The sequence below is a fragment of the Excalfactoria chinensis genome, chromosome 4, assembly GCF_039878825.1.
Source record: "Excalfactoria chinensis isolate bCotChi1 chromosome 4, bCotChi1.hap2, whole genome shotgun sequence".
NCBI classification, from domain to species: Eukaryota; Metazoa; Chordata; class Aves; order Galliformes; family Phasianidae; genus Excalfactoria; species Excalfactoria chinensis.
In genome coordinates, this window is record NC_092828.1 from 28427401 (window position 1) to 28451743 (window position 24343).

Sequence of the window (24343 nt, forward strand, 5' to 3'; positions counted from 1 at the left end):
CTATCGTGAACTTTGCACTATAATCTGAGAGGTGCTACCACAAGGAATAGCAAAATCCTGGAATTTAGATTTTCTCAGTACTGCACAGCCAGAAAAGACTGACTTCATCAGTCTGGGAATGGGAAGAGGCAAGAAATAGCATATGTATACTCCAGTTCTGTGAGCAAATAGGCAAGCAGTTATTAGGAGTAGAAAGAGCCATGAATGTTGTTATTTAATGGAAGGTTGGAAAATTTACAGAAATAGAGTATTCTCAGCTAAGATTTGTAGAAAGAGTTAATAGTAGTGCTTGGAAAAGACTTTCAAACCTAGACTCCTCTCACTGAATCCCAAGCTGCAGAGTCCAAGCACAGTTCTATTTACACACACTAGGTCTTGGTTTAATATAACTATGTAGTAGACTGTAAATTCTGTGAGAATGTATGTTTCATGTAGAAGATTAGAAACATGACATTGTTTAGTCTGATTTCTTTTTAATAGTATGCACTACTTACTGACTGTATCCAGAGAGTGTTCTCTGAATGCTAAAAACAGGTCACAATAGTGACATTTGAAGCAGCAAATAATGATTCTGATGATCTATTTGTCAAACTGCCCCACAGAGATGGGAAAACACCATATGCAAACCATATAAGCTCGTAGCTTACACGCTTGCTTTTCTCTGCTCACTATACAAGATTCAAACATAGCAGATACACATAGGAGGCTCTCCCAGTCTCTTGAATTTAGCTCCTGTGATAAATGCCAGTGTCAATGCTCCACTGTGTTAAATTTACAGAGCCCTCAGAGACAAGCTCAGATGGAGCAAATCAGGCATTGACTTCAAGTCAACAACATCAAACAGATGTTGGCCATTCCCTGAAACCATTTCATTATAGTGATGTTATTGATCCATCTAAATGGATAGAATTTCTTACTAAATATTCACATTTTCAGTCAGTTCCAATCTGTAGTTGTTGTAATCAGTCTAAGTCAGTAGTGTGATGTTACTTTAACTCATCTGAAGTTTTTGAAGGTGTGTCTTTTCCAATATTTCTTATTTTAATAAATGTTAATTCTTATTTTAATAAATTGACCTCAATGAGAAAATTATCCTTAATTTCAGTGTAAGAATTGGGTCAGATATTAACTCTTAATTAGGAAATAATTTCAAAATAGCCCTTTAAGTATAATTGAGGCTTCAACATGCATTTAAGAAAGGCCTTAAAACTCCACGCATGGAGTTGAAAACTCCACGCAATTACTTGTAATTTCTACTACCAGACACTAGAGGGAAAAAATGTTCCACATCTTTGGACAATTAAGATGCAAACCAGTCTCTAATTTGTTCCATTTTATAGATGACTTCTCAGAACCGAAATGCAATTGCTTGTAATAATATTTGTTAAAGATTTTATAGTTCTAGTACAAAGTGATTAATTGTACAGTTACTGAGTCGCTGAATTAGACCTCAAGAAAATGGGATTTCTAACTCTATTTAATGAACAGTCAGCTGGTATCAAGGTATTTCAAGGCCTTATTTGGTAATCCTTACAGAAGCTGACAATCTATTAAAATAATGTTTTGTCCAGGTTATAACAGTGCATCCTTTTCATTCCTTTCCATGCATGGAATTCTTGTGAGCATTTTCTAAGTACATATTCATTCACAGAAACTGCAGTTCATCATTGCTAGGAAACATCTTAATTTTCATGAATACAATTTTAAGTGCATGATGATCCTTTTCCCAACTCGTTTCCTAGATTTTTCTTGAACTCCACTCTCTCTATGTTCTGCTTTTCAACAACAAAACATAAAGAGTAAAAAAATAGAAAAATAAAAAAGAGACATATTTAGACCCTTGAAGAATGCAAAATGAAGATCTGGTAAACATTCAGTTTACTAAAGATTTTAGGAAGTTCGGTGGTGGTTTCTCCCACACAGCTAGCCAATCCGTATGTATGTTGTCATGGACCACAGGGGATGCAACAGATATATGAAAGTGTACTCCTCAAACTATGTCAAAAAATGCACTAACCTAGATGTTGCAGTGTTTCCAATACTAAAAGGCATATAGTATGAGATAGTAGTAACAACAGTAGGATATTATCTACTCTGATTTTCTGAATACTGTAAGTTAAAGTTATTTCCAGAGTTCTTAGAACCACGTTTAATCATATTAACAAGGTATTTATTTGCTCATTCACTGTAATTGATACAGTTTTTAAAACTGTTCTTATGTTTTGTTTTGTTTTTTTCTGTTAAGACTGCTTTACGTAACTTGTGTTTGTACTGCTGAAAAATGTGACTGAGATTTCCAAAGAAGCCCAGGGAAACTAGATTTCTGGTTCCCACTTCAGTGAGATGTCAGCATCCGTATCCCTGAGGCCCATTTTAAAACCTCGTACCAAGCTATGAAGGCATCTGCTACCTTATTACTTTGATTTCTTTTCTTTGATTGACAGAATCTCAGTGAGTTAGTTTCAGGAAATGGTGTAGGAATACTCTAGGTAGGGCAGAAATGCATTTTGATCTGTTTTTATACTGACCTGTGAAAGGAGCAGAGTAAAATGGCAGGTAAATAAGTAGAAGTGTTGATCAGGGGACTTACTGAACATGATTGGGGTAACCCTTGCTTGAGTGCTGCAGTACTGCGAGAAGTGATGCTGTACTAGTTTTACTAGGTAATAAAAGATGAACTGACAAGACAAGAAGAATATGAACTTTTGTTTGATACTCATTTTTTTGGTTAGAAAGATGCAATTACATTTGGAGCTGGGAGGGAGAAAAAGATATCATAATCATAATAAGCATCAGATTGACATCTTTCCACTTGTTTTTTTCTTTTCCCTAGAAATGCATGAAGGAGAATAATGGTAAAGTTTCCAAAGTTCCACATTCTTGATGAGGTTATATTCTGAAATGGAGATATACCTGAACATGAAGGAGAAAAGCACTGCAAACAGTTCAATTCATCTAGTCATCTGGAAGTAGATAATTTCCTATAGAGAAAGCCAAATGCAGAGGTCAGCCAGCATTCTACAGAGTTAGTACAAATAATTTGAAATATTTATTATTTTCATTTAACCTTTTAAAAATATGACTTTAGAGATATTTTTTCTGACAATTTTTTGGAAGGCTTTGACTATTAGTCAACTTGTGTAATTAATTAGAAAAATCAAGGCACCATATATGTAAAGAAAATATAATGATCGTGGAATACTGCATAAAAGGGAACATGTTTTGGACAGCTTCACACCTACTACTGTGCAAACATGACTACTTAGCAATACTGAAATGTAACAGACAACGATTTTGGAAATAAGTAGAGAGGTTATCTGAAAGTATATCCTTGCAATTGCTTATGCAGTTCTTAAATGTCATATTCAGCTTTAAACACACAAATCAAACCAGTTAATAGTAATGAATCTGATGTATGCTCAACAAGGGGGAAATGTATCCCTAATGCATGAGACTTACACTGAGATTTCAGAGTATATTAAATAGTTTAATTTTGTACTGTCCTTTAACACAAAGTTTTCTATCATAATTTAACAGCTTTGGTCTTACTTTGAGTTATAATCAAAAAATGCACCTTAAAAAAAAAACAAGAACTTGGTTTGTAATAGAGTCAGTGTTCTGCCATAAACCTGATATGGACTTGAACTTCTCTGATATTCACACATATCTTTATCACACAGTTATCTATAGTATACTTATTGCTGGTGTATTTTTAACAGGGACAGCTCAACACTATCTTCCTGTATATATTAATTTAAATTTGTATGTAATCATGACTACATATATGTGTAAAAAATTGGATTTTCCTCCAGCAGCTGCATAATTATAAATAGAAGTTGTAAAATCATTAACCTAGAAGCGAATACAGGGTTGACCCCATGGAAAAAAAATGCACATATCTAGGAAAACCTTTTTTTTTTTTTTTTTTTTTTTCTCTCTAACTTCTGGTTTTCAGTGTCCTCCTATTTCCTAGACAATTTTAAGATTTCCAATTAGTTTGTCAATTGCAATTACAGTGTTTTTCCTGTGCTGAAATCAAAACCAATAAAGCTTTTGTTATTGAGCTCAAAGCTATGTCAGTTCTTAATCTCTACAAACATTTCCGTGTAATCTAGAAGAAACATAAAAATACATTTTATTAATCTACTAACAGAGATTAAGTGCAATTCAAGCTGGATTAACCTGCATTCCACAGAACTGATTTCTGCTGTATTCGGAGTTAGGCTTTCTCTTTCATAGTACTGCTGATAATCCTTAATGGCAGAAAACATTGCTGAGGGAATTAGTACTGCTGTAGCTGAAGATCAGTACAGAAGGAAAAATGAAAGATTTGGCACACTGTTTCTTCATACTTCTACTATTGTATTTCTCTTCTGATGCAGAAAAGTGGCACATCTGCTTTCTATTTATATAGAAATTATTTATTTATCTTTGTCTATTTTAAATACCTTCAACAAAGAAATATTTCTACATAGAAGGCATTTTGGTATTTTTAGAAAGTTTATTTTTGGTCTAGTCAATCTCATTTTTCAAGAATGAATCACTTTTGAATAGATATGGCACTAAAACCCACTTGGATTCCAAGATCCTAGAAGTTCATGCTTGTCTTTGTCCTTATTTTTGGGGCCATACCTCTTTAAGTCATCTTAGACAAAGCATGAAATCAATTTTCTAACAATTAAGAACATAATCATTTATAGAAGAGGACTGGTATGTTCCTTTTCCCCATCTGTTTTGCAGCTTTTCTTTGCACACTGATCTTACATTTAATAATACAAATACAAAATACAGATACAAATGTGGTACATAAACACAGGTGTCTAATGCCATCTGAGGTGCCATGAGGTATTTGAGACAGGTGTCTGTATGGAGCTAGGAAATATAAACAGAACATGCACAGTAACCATCTCCTGATGCTGCAGCCAGAAGCTAGGCATAGTGCCCTATAGTCTCACAAATGACAGTGGATGCTTGTATTCAAGTAACTAAGTTCACTCCCTGCCAGTATTCTGTGTGTTCATTATCAAGGATTTTTAAGTACAAGACATTTCAAAGAATTGCAGGATCAGGTAAGGTTGAAGGGACATCTTGGCATCCTCTAGTCTGCTTCCTCTACTTGGGCAAGGTCAGCAAGTGTAGGTTGACCAGGACCATGCATAGTTACATTTTGGATGCCTGTCTCCAAGCATGGATACTCTGCATCCTTTGTGGGCAACCTGTGCTAGTGATTGATCGTTTTTACAGTAATAAAATATTTTCTAATGTTCAACTTTATGAAGCAACAGAAATCTTCCTTATGGCAAAAATTATTTAAATAATTAATGGTACCTTTAAATTAAATATTTTTAGCGATGGTTCTGGTTGGCTCTGCAGAATTTTCACAAGCTGTGAAAAAGTAGCCCAAAACAAGTGGGCATAATTCTGCTGTCAAATATGCAAATTTTGTCTGATTTAATCATCTTGTCTCAGAAAAACTTAAATCAACTGTGAATTTTGAAGATTCTGTCAGTCTTCCTTGGATGTGGTTAATTCTAGAGACGTATTTTGCATGCAGATATGATCTGGACTTTAACCAAAGTTTTTATCTGTGTACTTTGTAGTGTAATGAAGAAGAAATTGTTATGAAGTCTAATTCCCCCAACTTCGAATCCTGTCTATATAAAATATTTAGGCATATCATGTCTAATAGAAATGTTTTAGGACTCCAAACAAATTATCTCTACCGTACATCCCTTCTTTCCTGCAGAGCTTTTTAAACTGAGTCATTCTGATTACCTGATTACAGCTGTTAATTTAGTGCATAACTCATCTTTGTTCCAGTTTGCAGTCTTCTACAAAGAAAAGGATTATGGATTAGCAAAAATACCTAAGAAAATAAGGACTTTTTCTTAACTTTTTATAAGGGGTCTTTCTTTAAATATGTATTTGTATATATCTGTGTATAATGTATACAGAATAAGAAGTAGATCAATATATATTGTTGCTAACAAACAGGATTCCAACTCTTGACATGATTAAAATAATCTCCCAAATACTGTAGTGTTTGTATGTGCATATCAAATGCATAAAAACTAATCTGTTAGGGACTTGCAAGAAAATTGGACAGAAATCTCATGGATGTCAAACTGCTGCAGTTCCCAATAGTATGGGGTTTGTGAGTACGTAAAGTAAATAGACCCATGAAAGCTCAATGTTTCATAAAAGGAACATCTGTTCAGGTTACGGAATAGAAAGATGTTCCTATGGTGAAACACTGTAACCTCTGAGGTTACACTGCTTGTGATAGGTAGCATCTGTCATGGAAGCCTTGTTTCAAGTGAGAATTATACATGCTTTAAGATCTTTTGTTTGAGCATATTGTTAATAAATTGCCAAGGACCAAGAAATATGAGTATCTCATATAATTATGGATGAGATGATTTAAAGAACATTCTCATCCAGTGTGAGCACATACAAAGAATGATACTACTGAAAATAATAGTCTGTAGTATAACAGGCTTTCTCTGGACAAGTGGATATTCTCTAGTCTTTCTGACAATGCGACACATACTAAAAATGTTCATACCAGCTGTGTGATATTTGAACTCTTTTGTTGTTGATGATGTTGCTGCCGTTAAATAAAATTAAAAAAATGGACTCATCAAGGATGTAAACACCATTTTTAGTAAGGCTTTCTTTTCTCGCCCAGGCATAATACTAAAATAATAAGATAGATTTGAATATAAGAAGATTATAGTACGTGTATCTGGGTTTTGGAAGTTCTATCTGAGATCAGTAGTTATTTATTTAATATCTTGTTAAGGAGACATTTTCAAAAACACGTGACATGCATAATAGGTTTATTCTTTGGATCTGTAAACCTGTGTGGTTTCCTCATCGTTACTCTGATTATGTTAACTCAAGCAAGTTTAAAAAAGTTCCAGTGTCCTGGAAGTTTTCATTCAATACAATTGTAAGAAAATAGACAGAAATATCATGTAAGATAATTGCTTCTGTTTGGCTTGAATTTACCAGAAGTTTAACAATATATCTATCCATCAGCAGTACTTCTGCAGTGGTCATCACAGTTAGGATACTTGCCTGTGAGTGTGAAGCTCTTTTTGGAGATTGTGACATCACTGCATATTAACACAAATACTGGCTTTTCCTTGTTCTTCATGGCTGACCCATGCCATATGAATACAGAACTGTATCTGGAAGATTAACTCAGGCTATTAAATCCACTGTATTAACTGTATTCATTCTTAAACTCAACTGAGAGCAAATAAATCATGCTGTTCACACATTAGTTAACTTCACAGCAGATGTGAGGCTTGGAAACCTGGTTAACTTCAATGGCCTCACTAATATTAAATGACAAACAAAGCATTTGGCATTTAGAATAAGAAATTACTTGAATTTGAATGACTGTTAGGTTTAGTACTAAATTTCAGCTAGAATACTTAAGGATTTCAAGTATTTAACATGTAATATCTTTTACAGTAGTTCTAATACAACCTCAATGAAACATTTAGATGTGTTCACAATTTCAGGATTATCAATTTGGTGTATCAATTTCAAACACTAGTAGCAACTATACAACAAATACAAGCAAATTCATTTTAGCTTTGCTTGTGTCACTAACAGATGCACCTACTTTTTAACCACGTTTCATAAGAACAAGAAACTACCCATGACTAAGTGATATTCTTTCAGTTCTCTACTAGATTAGCAAATAATAAATATTTTCCTTCAGAGGCTGCCTTTCCTCATATATCCCCTACCAACAGTTCATCACTAAGAGAAAGAAAGGAAGCAACAAAATTGGCTGTGGTGTAAGTAAGGTACTTCCAAATGGTTCATCCTTCTGTTTTTGGAGCAGATCTCTCCTATTTTTATTCACACAGATATGGGTAGAATGGAGAAGAGAGCTTGACTGTCAGGAATAATGTTAATTCTTTTAAATGTTATGTGACGACAGCAGAGTTTTTTTGTTTGTTTGTTTGTTTGTTTTGTTTTGTTTTTTTAAGTGATTTTAGTGGTTTTTATTTGACTACATACCTAACAGTAATTGATTACAATAGCATGTGTAATACTGAGAATACAAATTTTGTCCATGGAGTGATATATAATAAATAGACAATGGAAAAGATGAATATGGGGAAAAGATGAGAAAAGAGGAATTAGAAATGCTAGGAAGGAAGTTTCATAGGTCAAAAAGATAGCATGAAGTTGCACAATTAGGCAAGGGCAAAATCCAGTCCTGTGTTTGTTGTTTAGTGCTGGACCTACTTGAGACTGTAGCTAAGAATTAGCTACATTACCTTCCAGAGATGTGGTAGGGGGCAGCTGTGGGAAATGACAGGTTCTCTGATTCGGATTAAAAAATACACAGAGATAACTGTCATATTTATGTGAAGTTGCTTGCATTTTTTTCCATCTTTTTGTTCTCCTTTTTGTCTAATTCAGAGAAAATCAAATAGCTAGGTATGGAACACAGAGCTATGATGTCAATTGAATGAAAGTTTTAGGCTCCTACATACCTTCAGCCCTAGAACTGATTGGTGAAAGCAAGCAAACCACTTTGTGCAAATTGGCACAAAGAAATAGACTCTAATGTGTCCCGTGGAACAGTCAAGTTCTCTTTCATGTACAGGGTATATCTCTTTAATGTACAAGCTAACGTCCAGTTCCTCTCTTCACAATAGCTGCTTGATTAATAAGAATTGAACGTGGTAATGGCTACTGAACAACTTGCATCCTCCCAAAAGCTTTCTTATTTCTTTTCCAAATGGATCTTGGAACACAAGTGTATCATGTCTCATAGGATAGGATTTACACTAAGTGAATAGTAACTGAGAAACAATACCATATAATTTTCCTGTTAAGACCTCTAATTTAAATTTTATGGATTCCAATAAATATGTATTCCTCTGTGACAAAATCTTTTATCCCTCCACTAGAGTTGGATCGATAAGCTGAGGACACTTGTATGAGCTGCATTAAGACTGAGCGCCAGGTCCTGCACTTTGTTCACGACCACGTGAACTGTAACAGGCTTTGGGCTGAAAAACTGCATGGACGAGAAAGATCAGGGGGTATTAGTCAAAAGCCAGATGAACATGAGACAGCAGTGTGCTCTGGTGGTTGTGCAGGCCAATATCATCCTGACTTGAGTCATAGATAATGTAGTCAGCAGGATCAGGGACATGATGGTTCTTCAGTACTTGATCTGGCAAGGCTGCAGCTGGAGCTACTGAGTTCAGTTTTCACTACAAGAAAGACAGTGAGGCCCTGTAATGTGTCCAAAGAAGGTCATCAAAGCTTGTGAAGGTTCTGGTGGAGCACAAATCTTACAAGGAGCAGATCAGGAAGCTAGTCTGGAGAAGAGGAGGCTTAGGGAGACCTTATTGCTATCTCCCTTGAAGAAGATTGTGGTGAGGTGGTGGTCAGCCTCTTCTCCCAGGTAATCAGTGGTAGGATGAGAGTAGTAGCCTTAAGTTATAGCAGGGGGGGTTCGTGTTGGATATTAGGAAAAATCTCAGAAAGAATCACAATGCATTGGAACAGGCTGTCCAGGGAAGTGTTGGAGTCACCATTCCTAGAGATTTTCAAGAAAAGTGTAGTATTAGCATATGATAATGTGATTTAGTGGACAATGTGGTGATAGGCTGGCTGATCTTAGAGGTCTTTTCCAATCTTAATGATTCTGGGAATCCATGATACTAGGACTCTTATTTTCTTTGCATGCTATATCTTGTTAATAAGGTGTTTCAGTTTTGGCTGGGACTGAGCCTTTTTTTTCTTCATAGTGTCTAGTTTGTTGCTGTATTTTGTCTTTTGTAGGAAAGCAAAGTTGATAACACATCAATGACTTAGTTATTGCTGAGCAGTGTTACACAGAGTCAAGTATATTTAAACTTCTTGTACTGTCCTGCTAGTGCAGGGAGATGTGGGGGCACAAGGATTTGGAATGAGACAGAAGTAGAACAGCTGACCTAAACTTGTCAAAGGGATGTTACATAGTATATGATATCACAGAAAAAATAAGAAAATAAAACTTTAAAAATGGTAGAGTATTGGCCAAGTTGGCAGCAGCTGCTCAGAGGCTAGCTGGAAATCAGTGGGAGGGTGATGAACAATCATGTTTTTTTTGTAAATACATACTTTATACATTGTACCTATTATAGTATATAATTAATATGTAAATAATATCATATATATCATGTGATATCATAAATTGATGCCATATAATAGTATATCCCATTGCAATTCATTTTATAGTATTATCATTACTATTTTTTTATTATTATTATTTTCCTTTTCTATATTATTAAATAGTTTTTATCTCAGCTTACATGTTCTACTTTGTTGCTGTTTTTTTCTGGATTCTCTTGCCCATCACAGTGGGAGAAAGGATTGAGAATGACTGTGTGGTGACTTGTTGTCTGCTGGGTTAAGCCACAGAGTAAGGGCATATCTGGATGAGATTAAAACCCTGGAAGGAAGAGGCGATCACTTTATCTCTTTGAAACAGCTGAGCAGGGTCAAGAAAAGCAAGCACCATCCAAGAAGCACCAGGCACAGGAACACACTGCTAAGAAGAACTGCAAGCAAATCAGGCCTAAGAAATGGGGAAAAGAGGTCCTCAAGAAACCATAAGAGTGCTGAAGTAAATTAATCCTGGAAGAAGAGATCCACCTTGAAAGTGTGAAAAAAAAGCAGAGAGAAACTGGTTTCTTTTTTCCTCTTCCCTGTTTTAGGTGTTTTTGTTTGTTGAGCTTACTGGATGGAGAAAATAAATAGATTTTTAATCTCTGACCAGCTCAACATGCTGCCACACCAGGTTTACAGAAAGGTTGATCTCATTAATAAAATATGATTAAAAATATCTTAAAGAGCTTACTTTGCATTTCAGATACTGGAAACTCTATTAAAAATCCCCTTGGACTTTTTGAATTTAAGTTTATTATGAAATGAATATAGTGACAGTAAATGCTTCTGTTCCTCATCACTGGTTGAAGCTGAGATGCATAAGTTCAATAAAAAACTTTGTAGGAGACTTTTTTTATGTTACCAAAATAGTTCCTTCTGCACTGTGAACTGACCAGTTTTACTTCACACAAATGAAGGCTGTTAATCTGGGTGTATATATGTTTTGAAAAAGTGAAGAATCTTCTGGGGAAGCCATTCTGCTGTTATATTTATAAATAAATTAATCTGCTAATGCATACATTTTTGTGCTCATACATGGAAACGGATAAAGCAACTCACTGAGAAGCTCAAGCTGTCTTTCACTTCCAAAACTGCTGGAGGAATCTTTAATCTTTTCACCTACAAAGCTAAATGCAAATGTTTCTGAAACTAAAGGAAGAAGTCTAGAAGGCTCTAGATGAGATGTGGAAGATAAACACTTTTTGTTTCTTTTTACTGCTCAGTCTCTTATTTGTTAAGTGACTGCTGATGTACATTAACAGTCACTTGTAGAATATTTTACAAGGATAATGTTTAAAAGATGAAGTGATTATTCCTTACTAGGAACGAAAGGAAAGAAAGGGAAAGGGACTATTTAGTGTTGCCTTACCACTTGATCACTATTCTTACTATACTTCTCACAACCTTCATGTCAAGTTTTGAGACATGATAGAAATACAGTCCATCTCTGACATACAGATTGTACAAATCCTCTTTCTTTTGACATACTTTCAGCAATATAAATTAAGATGATTATCCAACATTTCTTGATTTATGCTTTTTCTTTTTCTTTTTTTTTTTCCTTTTCTTTTTTTTTTTTTTTTTTTTTTTAAGCTTCCAGTCTAGAAATGTTGTTCTCTGCTTTGTTAAATGTTGATAAATAATGAAGTATGTTGACACACTAAAAACCTATACCTAAAAAAAGATGGAGAACTCAGGAGTAAGGTTCAGAGATAGAACACGCCAAGTTTTTACTGAATATTTAAAAGGATACTATCTTTAGCTGTCTATATTTAGCTACTCATCTTGCTTAAAAGATTTTTTCTAAGATTCTCTCTAACGTAGTCAAAGACAGAAAGGCTCAGAAGAAAACAAACAGGCATCAATAAAGGAAAGGAGCTACAACAGCCAAGGCTTTATATGCATACTATTAAAAGACTAAGATTACATTGGTGGTTTGCTTTTCCAAATTTTGTTTTGTTTTGTTTTCACAAAGAGAAATTTCACACATTTTTTACAGTGCAGATACTGAACTTCATTTTACAAACTATCAAGGTAAGCAGAGAAGATATGTCTGAGTCATAATGAAAATTACTGGGTACCAGTAATTCAGATGTATCATAGCACAGGTTTTATATTCTACTGTACTGAAATTACCATAATAAAAAATCCAATACTTTTGACATCAAGTATTGATGTCAGCTATTTTTTTCATTCTAATTGACAGACAGTACAGATTAAACAGAATCCAGAGTGATAATTTTGAAAGACATATGTAGGTATGGACACTCAACCATATTTATGTTTTTCCCTCTAGTTTCACAGCCTCATTGTCTTTTGGCTACCATCACTGATAAACTTAAACAACAGAAAAATAAAGTGCTTCTGACAAAATCCACAGTGCTACGCATGAAAAAAAAAGCCACCACCACTCAGACAGGATAAAAGTAATTAAATGACCTAAGCGGTCTGGTTGTTGGCAACCCTGAAGGGGGATTGAAAGTAGATGATCATTATGGTCCTTTTCAACCCAGGCCACTCTGTGATTCTATGACCCATTAACTCATTTGAACTTGTATGCAGTTCAGTACCTATTTTATCCAATAGCACCTAGCACAGGTGTTTTTCTAAGGACATAAATTTGCTGAGTTTGTCATCATACCAAACTACTTGTCACCATGTAAGTGAGCACTTATTAAAGAACTTAATTTAATGTTCTTAGGATAAATTGCATAAATTATAACTCTTTTTCATTTCTAATATGCTTTAAAGAGAAAGTTTATGTGTTTACTAATTGACTAGACAAGTGGATATTGAAAAAATTAAGAGTTGTATGACAGTACCTACTAAAGAGAAGTAAAGTCCCCTAAAGAGGCTGACCTTAATTACAAGATCTTAATTACATGGTAATAAAAGACCTTAATTACATGGTACATTGTGAAAATACATGAAGTTTTCTGTGATAGTTAACTGTCACGTTCAGTGGACTAGTGCTATAGGCACTGGAAATAGCATTACAAAATTGAGAAAATATTTTCTCTAAATCCTAATTCTCTAAATCCCTTTTAATTCTCTTAGAGGACTAGAAATTAGATTTTTAGGAAAAAAAATAAAGTGCAGTGAAATTGTCTATTTCCTCCAATTTTTTGAAAAATATAAAAACATAGATTTTACCTCAGATAGTGCAATGCCTTAATTTCCTCTAATATGAAATGCCAGCTGTAACTTGAGGTTGTATCAACAAAATGTATATATATATATCATACATAAATAATATGGATATAATATAATAAAACAATTATCAAGAATCAAATAATTAATTATACTAAACAGATACTAAAATCTGAGAATTAATTATATGTATGAATCAGGGCAATAGTGAATGAACTACTTGCTGCTTTCCATTTCTCATAAATCTATCATGTATCATATACATAAATCCATATTTTAAATTATACAAAGGGCTAACTATGCTGTTACTTTTAAGATTTTTATGCACATTAATTGTCAGGACTATGAATTTGATGGCTTGCTGCAGCAATTCTGTACAGATTTCTCCCACCAATGTGTTCTTTCTAAGGAAGTTATCTGAAACCTCAGTTGCTGCCTTGTCGTATTTTGAATTTGATTGACAGCCAGTGTAAATACTTTAGGTTGAATTTGTATTTCTCAGCATATTTTCACTTCACTGTGTCAGGTACAAAGTCCTGTAGCTGGTGTGGGTGGCTAGCAAAATACAAAGGCACATGTTGTAAGTGATTCTTTTGGCAGGCTACAAACTAACACATAAAGAGGAGAGTAGTGTAGGTATTTCAGTGTTGGATTAGAAGAGCCTATTCTGGTCTGTTAGCTACAGCACGTTTCAGAGTTTATGAAACTTTTTGCAGTGGAAAGGAACTACTCATGGGATCTTCACACTTTCTTAGTCTAGATAAGTTATAATAGTTGTAATTTTTTCATTTTTTCATTTCAAGCATTAGAGAATACAGTTATTAACATCCTTGGCCTGCCACCATGCATGTACATGTTCCAATTCTTCATCTTCTTTTAGTTTCAAATGGTAAATGTATTTCCTGTGCTATAGAAGAGTTACTCTCTTGCTACCGTGAGTTACTTAAAACAAAGCTGGCTAATGTTGCAATTAAACTATTGTTTATTCTAGTTAATTTCCCCTGACACTTGATACCATTTCTCTTTGTTCTGCAAGGCCTGCGACCCTCCCACTTCTGGTTTTTACTGTGACAGAGTAGACAATGTAAATATGAAAGGGAGGCAAGAGGAGTTGGAGGCAGCTGTGTCTTTGGTAATGACACAATGGAATTAATATCCCCTAGAAACCATCCTACTGATGAAGTGAGGAAGTAATAGAGAACATTTCTGTGTCTTCTCACATTTTTAAGAACCTGAAGGGTTTAGAACTGCTAGAATTGCTGTCTACTGTGACTGTTTCTACTGTTTCTACTCAGTTAAATGTGGGATTGGTTGAATGACCGCCTATATTGTTATTAGTCATAACAGAAAGAAAATCCATTTTTTTTATATCCTTGATAGAGTTTGGTGTTGGTGGTGGTGTTTTTTTTTAAACTTCTTTTGCTTCCCATGAATAATGCTATGGACAAAATCAACCGTAAGGTTCCATTGCATAAAAATTTGACTTTCAAAAAAGATTTAAGAAAGATTTTATATTTTCAGCTTGGAAGTCCATTGTATCTTTACCTTCATGGTTCTTCCTATTTACTTTCTCATAATACATACTAGATCTTGGAGAGGAAGAGGCTACGTCTTTCCATTTTCCAGCACCAGTCTGCACTGATCTATTAGTTTTAGTACAAATACAAGACTTCATTATATTTCACGTGTATCCATTTCTGCTATTTCCAGCTTTTTCCCTGTCCTTTATTTAAGTCTCTGAAATGCATTATGAGTTTTGTTTATCTAAGCTGTGACTGCACTGTTTTCTGTCCTTGCATTTATTTCTAGTCTCCAGAGCAAATGCAACTGAAAGGGGAAGAAGTGACCTTATCTTCATGGTACTACGATACAGTTCAGCTGTGTGATCCTTTGACATCAGCAGCATTGTTATTCTAATAGTCTTTATACAGCCTGCTGAACTGAGATGACAGCATTAGTATTCTGTAAGATCTGGGCAATACGTTGTTGAAAAACAGGTAGTTCTGTAGGATTCTTTTCCTCCTAAATTAATGGTAAAAATGAGACAGAGAAAAGATCAAATTGGAAGCAGTTATATAATTCCCCTTCTGCAAAAGTGGATAAGTTACTTGGGGAAATCTAGTTGATTTCTGAAATACATGGGAGAAGAAGCTGATGTCCAGAGGGAATAGATGCCATGACCTTGAAATCACACAAGCCCAATGACCTGCCAGAAGCCAGGCCAAATATTCACACTAAAAACGAGGGTTGCAAACTATGTCTGCCTGCTCTGGCTTCTAATTTCTACCTGCAAGACAGCAGGGTGTGTTGATTCTCTTCAATGCCCATACAAGCCTTCTTGATATTTTATGCTATGTTAATCCTCTTCCTGAGGTTGAACAGACAGAATAAAATCAAAGTTAAGAATTATTTAAAGAGAACTAGATCTAATTGGACTACTTGCCACGACTTCTGCAATTTGAAGAACACGCACAAAATTGACAAACTATACATTTATTCACTGTGTGGCGTATAACTATAGCAATACTCATTTTGAGTATCAGGAAATATCCATACAGTGCAATTAAACTGTTTCTATTATCATCGTATACTGGAGATTTGTCAATGAAGATTTAAAAAAAAACTGAGTTTTTCAATTTAGCAGGAATTACTTTCATCTGTTATTCTTAAATTTGAGACCTAAAAAGGAGTATGGCAATTTTAGTGTTATTAATAATATCTCCATACTAAAGTAAACATTAATTAGCTAGATGTTATCCTAATGAAACTGTAGAGGTTTCACTATAAGAATAGGAAATCACAAACAATTTGCTGCTGTTCTAAAGCAAAGTATCTTGGAAATGAATGTTCTGTGTAGATCCTTGAGGCAAAATATTTCATGCTAATGTATAGTTTAACAGAATGATAAGTGTATCTTAAGGTTCAATATTGGCTCAGACTGCTAGTATTTAAAATCCTTCATTTGTTATAAACCCTTAAAAAGACCCAGACCCTGGCCACCTCAAGGGCTTTAAAATCAGACCCACAAAAGGTCTGATTCTGCAGTCAAGTTCTGTCTATTCCTGCATTAGGTGCCTAGATGTGCAATTGCAGTCCAGGCCTTTGTTTATTGCTGCTTTTCTCAGCTGCTTTATATTTCATGGCATGTAAATTTGTCCACTGGCTAACACAGTCCTTATCAGCCCATCCAGAAATACCTGTCTTTCCAGTGCTGAGTTGTTCAGTGTTCCATGCACTTACTACATCTGCTCCTTAGTACAAATTAAGTACTCCTGCCATGTGAGAGGTCTAATATAAGAGATATTTTCAAAGCAGCCCTGACATGTCACACAGAACTGCCAGAGGCAATTTACCATCCCCAAGTCTGTAGCACTCATCCATCATATGGGCTCAGTTCTTTTCTCTCCCTGACAGTAAAACTTTCCTATCACGAGCAAAGAACCAGAAATATCACTGAAAAATACTTCTAGGCTGAAAGAAGGGAAGCAGTAGCAGTCTCACTCATGCGTGTGCCACTGGACATCAAAAGACTTTATGTCTTCTGCAACCTGCCAAACTACTAAAATCATGTGTGTATGTACTTGGGCTACAGCCAGCTTGGACCTGCCACCGAAACCCTCAATTTCTTTGTGCTGATTATTATATATTCTCTCGGTGCCATTTTCTGCCAATTACTCCATGTATCTAATTTTCTTGACCAGAAGATGGCATAAGCATTTCAAATTAAAATTCTGTTGTAGCTTCACTGGAAGACTCTGTATGATAATTAGAATAATCTAAATACAGTATAACCTTTTCTTTTCAGATCTTTCATTCACTCTGTACTGATTATGTCAAATTTTGTTCAGTTTGCAGCACAATGGGATGACGTATTACAGTACAGGTTATCTTTCAAATATACTGTTATGCAGTTCTCTAGCTTTTCAGACCTGTAACGTTCAGCATCCTGAATTTCCAACAAATAAGGTTGAAAGACTAGGCTACTTTGGTCCTTGCAGTATCTAAATCTCTCTGTGACACTCAGAATTTCTATTCTAGAAAGAATATAAATGATTCTGAACTGTTAATATTTAATAGTTTCTCCTCCGTGCTCACATGCTCCCTGCTCAACATCATTAACAGCTGCAGGCAATTGCCATGTCTGTAATTACACAGCTGGCTTCATTAGTATCTCTTCTAGATGAGCGTGGACCTGAAAATCCTGTCTGAGAGGTGCACTTTCAAATGAGGCTTTAAGAAAATTTCTAAATAATATAAAGTCTTTTCTAATTTAAAGGGAAAGAGAAAGAGGTTTTCTGACAAGCATTAAAAGCTACAGTACACATCATGGCCTTTAAGCTATTTATATTTGCTTGCTTTACCACCTGCAAGACGAGGGTTAATTTGCTAATCAGAAGCAAAAACCCACAGTCCCATCACGCTATTTAAATTTAATGTGCATGTGGACTTCTTGATTCAGGCCAAGTTTATAAATAGCGACTTTAGTTTAAAAATAGGCTTTTCAGATCTAAGGGAGTTGATATTATGATCTGTAAAGTGAATGAAGCTCCCAGGAGTAACTGGAGCTTATGTAATATTTATTCATATGTTTCTGCTCATCTGTTTTGTGCCAATTTGATGCTGAACAGCAAGGACTGTTAGTTTCTTAAACATTTAGAATCTTCCTTTAGTGAAGCTAGGGCTGTCTGCCCTTTCTTGTCTACATGACCTCAGTTGCCTTTATTATTTTGACTACTTGCCCCCTATTAAAGAAATTTTTGTTTAATAGTTTTTATTACTCGTTACCTTTGTGAAATCCCAAACTGTGCTGCCTGGTACAGTAAATTTCTGATATTAAAGTGATTCTAGAAAGATTCTGGACATTTATGTCTTTCCTTGAACCCACATGACTGTTTAAGGTTATGACTGGTTAAGACCACAGTCTTCAGCTCTGTCTCCCGATACATGAAAAAGAGTATTTTAATAAATTTTTATTGGACACTCACAAAAATGAGCTTTCACTTCTCGATTTTGTAGTTGGTTGTGAGGTTTTAAAAGGTGAAACGCTGGCACTAATGGAACAATATTTAGGGCAAAACTGTACACAAAGTAGGAAACAAATACTAGATCTGTCATCCTTCATTGAGATACCACGTTGTTCATGGAAATGGCTATACGTGGAAGAGATACAGAGAAAAGACCAACAGGTATTTTTACCAAAATGTATTTCTAGAAGGAGATCCAGCTCATAGGAACAAAATATGGCAAACAAAATATTATTTTAGACAAACCAGCCTGTTATCTCATTTTCCATGATGTTTTATATAATTGAATCAGAGGCTTACTCACTCCTACCATCCTGTTGTAGAATTATAAGTTTTCTGAACTGCATGTTTTGCTAGCTCTCACTCAATGCCATCACTTTTGTTTGATATAAACATGTCATTATGGTGCACTGTTTGGTTATGACTGTGAGGTATCACTTTTGAATTTTCTACTTCTTACTGTATGTTTAATATCACCATGCACCTAATATTAGTACTTCAATGGAAATACTAGAATCATCAGAACTAAGTGCTTTAAAATCTAAATTAAAACTTAGATGCCATTAAATTTATAAAAATGATGAACATGAAACTCTTGCAACACAATATTTGAACAAATCACAACTTCTAGAAAGCAAAGCATCCTGTTAATTAAGCCTAGTTATGAAACAATCAGAAATGACAGCACATTTGGCAAAATCTGAGAGCTAATAAAAATAGACAATCAATAGGAATGGCATGGAACTTGTAGTTAGAAAGTAGGTTTGGTCTAATAACTGTTTCAACATTGCAAATATTTTTACTAACCTCTTTCCATAGAGACACACTTAACAAGTAAGCATTAAAGAGAGAGCTGAGCTAGTGGCCACTGAAACAAAACCTTCATACTTGAGTTGAATAACAGCTGCATAAACTGTTTAGTTTTGCCTAAAAGCAAAAGCATCTCCAGTCAGCATAAAGACTTTATGTTCCCCTTAGCTAAATTTGGTACAACCTGAAGCATTAATTAAAACTGATTAAAGATGGGGATATGTAACACTTATATTGCAAAATGTAGCACCATGATTAAAACATGATGTCTGGAAAGGATTTGTAATAAGAAGCCAATACATTATTTATATGATAAAGAATTTGGAATAAATAAACAGAAATTGTGACTTAGCATCCAATATTAAAAGGTACAGAAATATCTTTACAAAAAAAGGAGAAACAGTAGCTTTGAAACTGTTGACAGCAAAAGGATATTTTCAATACAATTCATTCAGATTGACTTGGTACCAAAAAGTTCTGGCTGGAATTTCTAATAGCTTTAGCTCTTTGCTATTTGTTCCTTAGGTAAGTGTTTTCCTTTTTTCACTTTTTTTCATTTCTTTTTTTCCGTGTCCAAGCTAGATTTTTTTAAATTATCAAAATACTTCACAACACCTGAGGAAGTAGATCTGTGGACCCTCGCCTCCTTCAGTTTAACTCTATAAGAGACACAGAGAACCATTTAGACTAAGCAATTGTAGTATTTTTCCATTAATATCTTGCACTTAAATTTCTGAAAATTTCTGCAGACATACTAATTCCCATTCATTTCTGGACCTATTTAAGACCTTATCTAGAGAATAATTTATGTTATGCAGATGCTACATGCCATCGACACAACATCATATGGTTCTTATTTGATGCCAAGTAATTTTGAAATTGGGACAATTAATATCCCATGTATTTTTATAATTTGCCAAGGTCATGGGTTTTATATTCAGTTTATATTGTGCTCTTGGAGAAGTTGAATTGTCTGGAAAAGTATTTGTTTTTCTATTGCTTTGCTGCAGGTTTTGTTATTGTTGTTGCTGTTGTTGTTTTGTTTTGTTTTGTTTTTTTAATTTAGCAGGTAGGTCTGATGTTGCTACGTGTTTGCTGAGCAGAATAATTTCATTTTTTAGTATTCAACAGAGCATTGCTTTACATTGCATCTAAAAGAACAGGCTGATAAAGTCAATGATCATTAGATTGTCTTCTCACATACATCCATACCACAACAGCTGCTTAAACTTATTAAATTGCATAGACAAGAAACTAAACTCTACATTCTTTGTTCAGCCAACTTGTGTCAGTGCTTGATAACAAGTTCTTCACTTACATAAATCAAATTTTTTCCCAGCAACCTAATCTTAACCTCTTAGGAAGAAGACTAGTTTTTGTTCAGTCAAGGACTACCAAAGATTTTGATGTTGTGGATGGTTTTTTTTACAACATCTCAACATGGAACTTCAGTTACTACATTCTGTTCAAACCCAACTCTGAGGATAAAAGCTGATTTATTCCTAGATCTTATTTATTTATTTATTTATTTATTATGGTACTCACTACTACAATAGCAATGATCCACAAACATAAGAGTTTTTGTTTTCACAATATACCATTAAATATATGGGAATTTCATTGAGTATTTTCCAGTAATACTGGATGCCTAAATCAAGGCTCCAATTTTTAAAGCAAGAGCTATGCAACATGTGAAATGTCAGCACTATTTCAGATCCAACATCAGAATCTGAAACAATGAACTTCCAAACACATAACAAACAAACTAAATCCAAACAATTTTTACTTAAAGTTTCTATACTCACATGGAAAATGCATCAGAACCCAAGTCAGAAGACAACCATTCCTAAAAGGCAAGTTAAATGCAAGAAAGCATTTGGTTTCCCAGCAATTTTTTAGCCCAAGACTAGGCCTGTCTGCTAGCCAGGAGAACACAGAGAGTTTTGTTTCCATGTTCATGAATGTCTAAAAAGATAGGTTCCCAACTTGGCCTCCCAGTGCCTTATGAAATAGCTTATCTTTTTCTTGCCTTTCAGGGTTTTTAGACCTATGGCAATCTACTGGAAAGAACAGCTGCGATTACCATGGCTCCCAAATTTGTTGAGGCCTGAAATTAATCTGATTCATAGACAGAGCACCTACTCTTCCCCATGCTTCTTTCGACATATCTCTTATCAATAGCTGAACCTTTTGTATCAAGTGTGTCAATACTGACAATAATGACAGTATTCATGTAGATCACTGGAAGAAGAAGTACCAGATAGGTCTGATATGAGCAGTCTTAACTGTGCAAAAAATCTATAAGCAAATGTAAACAGGATTCTTCAAGTATTCTTTAAACAAGGTCCCAGCTCTTTTTACCATCTAGGAATTATCTGAGCTATTTCTTTAAATGTACAGCATTTGGGGCAGGGGAACCTCACCACTACCATCTTTTAAGCCCATTTCAATTTTTGAATTCCTAAGTAAAACACGGAGCTTCTGCTTAAGGGAGCTCTGATTTTACTACTGAAATGATCTGGAATTGTGCTAAAGCCTACAGGATAAACATATTTCAGCCTAGCAATGAATTCACAGGCAAAAAGAAGAAACTATGGAGACCATAGAAAGAGAGACATCTCTAAATCCAGATACAAAATCTAAGAAAACTATCTTCTGAGGCCATTTATCCCAATTGCTATGAGTATAAATGCCAAACATAGTATTTCATGCTAGAATCAAAGCTTTGAATATAGGGGAATAAGTAGAATCCTGAGCTGAATAATTGATGTTTTTTTGTCTAAATTTGTTTGCACAGTTAATATTTCTACACAACCATGTAAAGCATAAGAATAGCGAGAGAATATGTATTTAATTTTTTTCAAGTAAAATACTAAAAGTATTTTTTGAAAATTAAATATCCTATTAGACCATAAGTACTTTTACCTTTTTTCTTAAAATATTTTTATTTATCCGTAATTTTTTCTGCTCAAGGTAAATGCATAAAATTGTTCACCAAAGCTGATTTGGATTATTAATGAGCTAGCAGTATATTTTCTTAAATGTTGCGATAGCTTAAATTTAATCTTCTGTGAGTAATCTTAACATGCGCTTATACCCAAACACATGTATATACCTGCAATTGTATTGTATACACATGCATGTACATGTATACATTTATATATTTCTGTTGATACGGACATGAATACCATGACACATATATGTGTATGTAATAGTTGTTTTTAAAAAAGAAGAGAAGCTGTATCTTCTGTATTTTGTGTCCTTCTCCTTAGAATCCAGAAATGCTAGGAAATATTCAGATGAGCTATTACTAAAGTAATATGAATTTCAATGGTATACTTAAGTGCTATTCACAAGATTAAAACAGGTGATATCACTGAAATGGAAGCTTGAAATACAAATGGAAAAACAAACTTTCATTTCAGAACTGAAACAAACAAACAAACAAACAAACAAACAAAAAACAAGCTATGGGGTAATTTAAGAAAAGAGAATTAAATTAAATACAGAAGGTGATTGTAAGTTTTGAAATGTATTAGTTATCATATTTTTATGCTGATTTTTCAAAAAAGACTATTTAAAGCCAAAACAAGGCTTAAAGTTATGAATATTTTAAAATGATATAAATACTGAGTGTGATTAGAAGAATTCAAATAAATTAAATGATAAAAATAGTAGGTAATTGTAATTAAACCCATAGACAGTTTTCTTTTAGATGGTGCAGGCTTAAATTAAGCATCCTCCTTAGATTTAAAATGAATGTCATTTCTTACACGTGAACATTAATTTCTACCTAGAAACTAGAAATTAATTAAATACAAAGTGTTCCACGAAGGCTGGTCATTAATATATTAAGATCAGAAGTAATGGAAGAGAGCAAATGAGAGACTAATACTTGTATTTTTATATTTATTTTACAGGAAATATATTTGTGGTAAGCCTGGCAATTGCAGACTTGGTCGTAGCAATCTATCCATATCCACTGGTCCTCACATCTGTATTTCACAATGGATGGAATCTGGGATATCTTCACTGCCAGATTAGTGGCTTCTTGATGGGCCTAAGTGTCATTGGATCAATTTTCAATATTACTGGCATTGCTATCAATCGATACTGCTATATCTGCCACAGTCTCAAATATGACAAGCTGTACAGCGACAAGAATTCTTTGTGCTATGTTGCTCTTATCTGGGTCCTAACAGTTGTTGCTATTGTGCCCAACCTGTTTGTGGGATCTTTACAGTATGACCCCAGGATTTACTCGTGCACATTTGCACAGTCTGTGAGTTCAGCATATACAATAGCAGTGGTGTTTTTCCACTTCATGCTTCCCATAGCCATAGTTACTTATTGTTACTTGAGAATATGGATCCTTGTTATTCAGGTAAGACGAAGGGTTAAACCAGACAACAACCCCAGACTGAAACCACATGACTTCAGAAACTTTGTAACCATGTTTGTGGTATTTGTACTGTTTGCAGTCTGCTGGGCTCCTTTGAACTTCATTGGCCTTGCTGTGGCTGTCGACCCAGAAACTATAATACCTAGGATCCCAGAGTGGTTGTTTGTGTCTAGCTATTATATGGCATATTTCAACAGCTGCCTTAATGCCATCATATATGGACTCCTGAATCAGAACTTCAGAAGAGAATACAAGAAAATTATTGTCAATTTTTGTACAGCAAAAGCTTTTTTCCAGGACAGTTCTAATGATGCAGCAGACAGGATAAGAAGTAAACCTTCTCCGCTGATTACAAACAACAATCAAGTGAAGGTGGACTCTGTGTGAAAATGGAAACCTTATTACTTTCACTCCACAGCATCCAAATAAAGAATCTGTTTCATTAGACCTACTGTTGGATATTATACTGAACTCTCTATTCTACAGTGAAGGCACTTTGATCAAAATCTTTGCATGATATTTGGGAATTCAAGTTACAGAGTCTTTACTTACAGATACTGTTATACAGTGGTAGATCTCTCATATAAAAAAACAGTGATATCCTTGAGGGAATTACAATACAAATTATGCATGGATACTTTTTTTTTGTCCTCTCAAACGGAGATAGCAGAGATAGAATGAAACAGAAATATCCATATTACCCAGCTCAATGAAAGAAGCCACAAAACTATTCTCACTGCTCTCTACCTGCATCTTTTGGCCA

At 34.6% G+C, this 24343-nt stretch overlaps 1 protein-coding gene across 1 annotated transcript in view; it reads left to right on the forward strand.

The window, feature by feature from the left end:
- MTNR1A (melatonin receptor 1A) overlaps positions 1-24067 on the forward strand; it is a 47873-nt gene extending 23806 nt beyond the window's left edge. The window contains exon 2 of the mRNA XM_072335518.1: positions 23099-24067. Coding sequence (XP_072191619.1) covers positions 23099-23967 — 869 coding nt within the window. The 3' untranslated portion in view covers positions 23968-24067. The remainder of the gene's footprint in view (positions 1-23098) is intronic.
- The last annotated feature ends 276 nt before the right edge of the window (positions 24068-24343 follow it).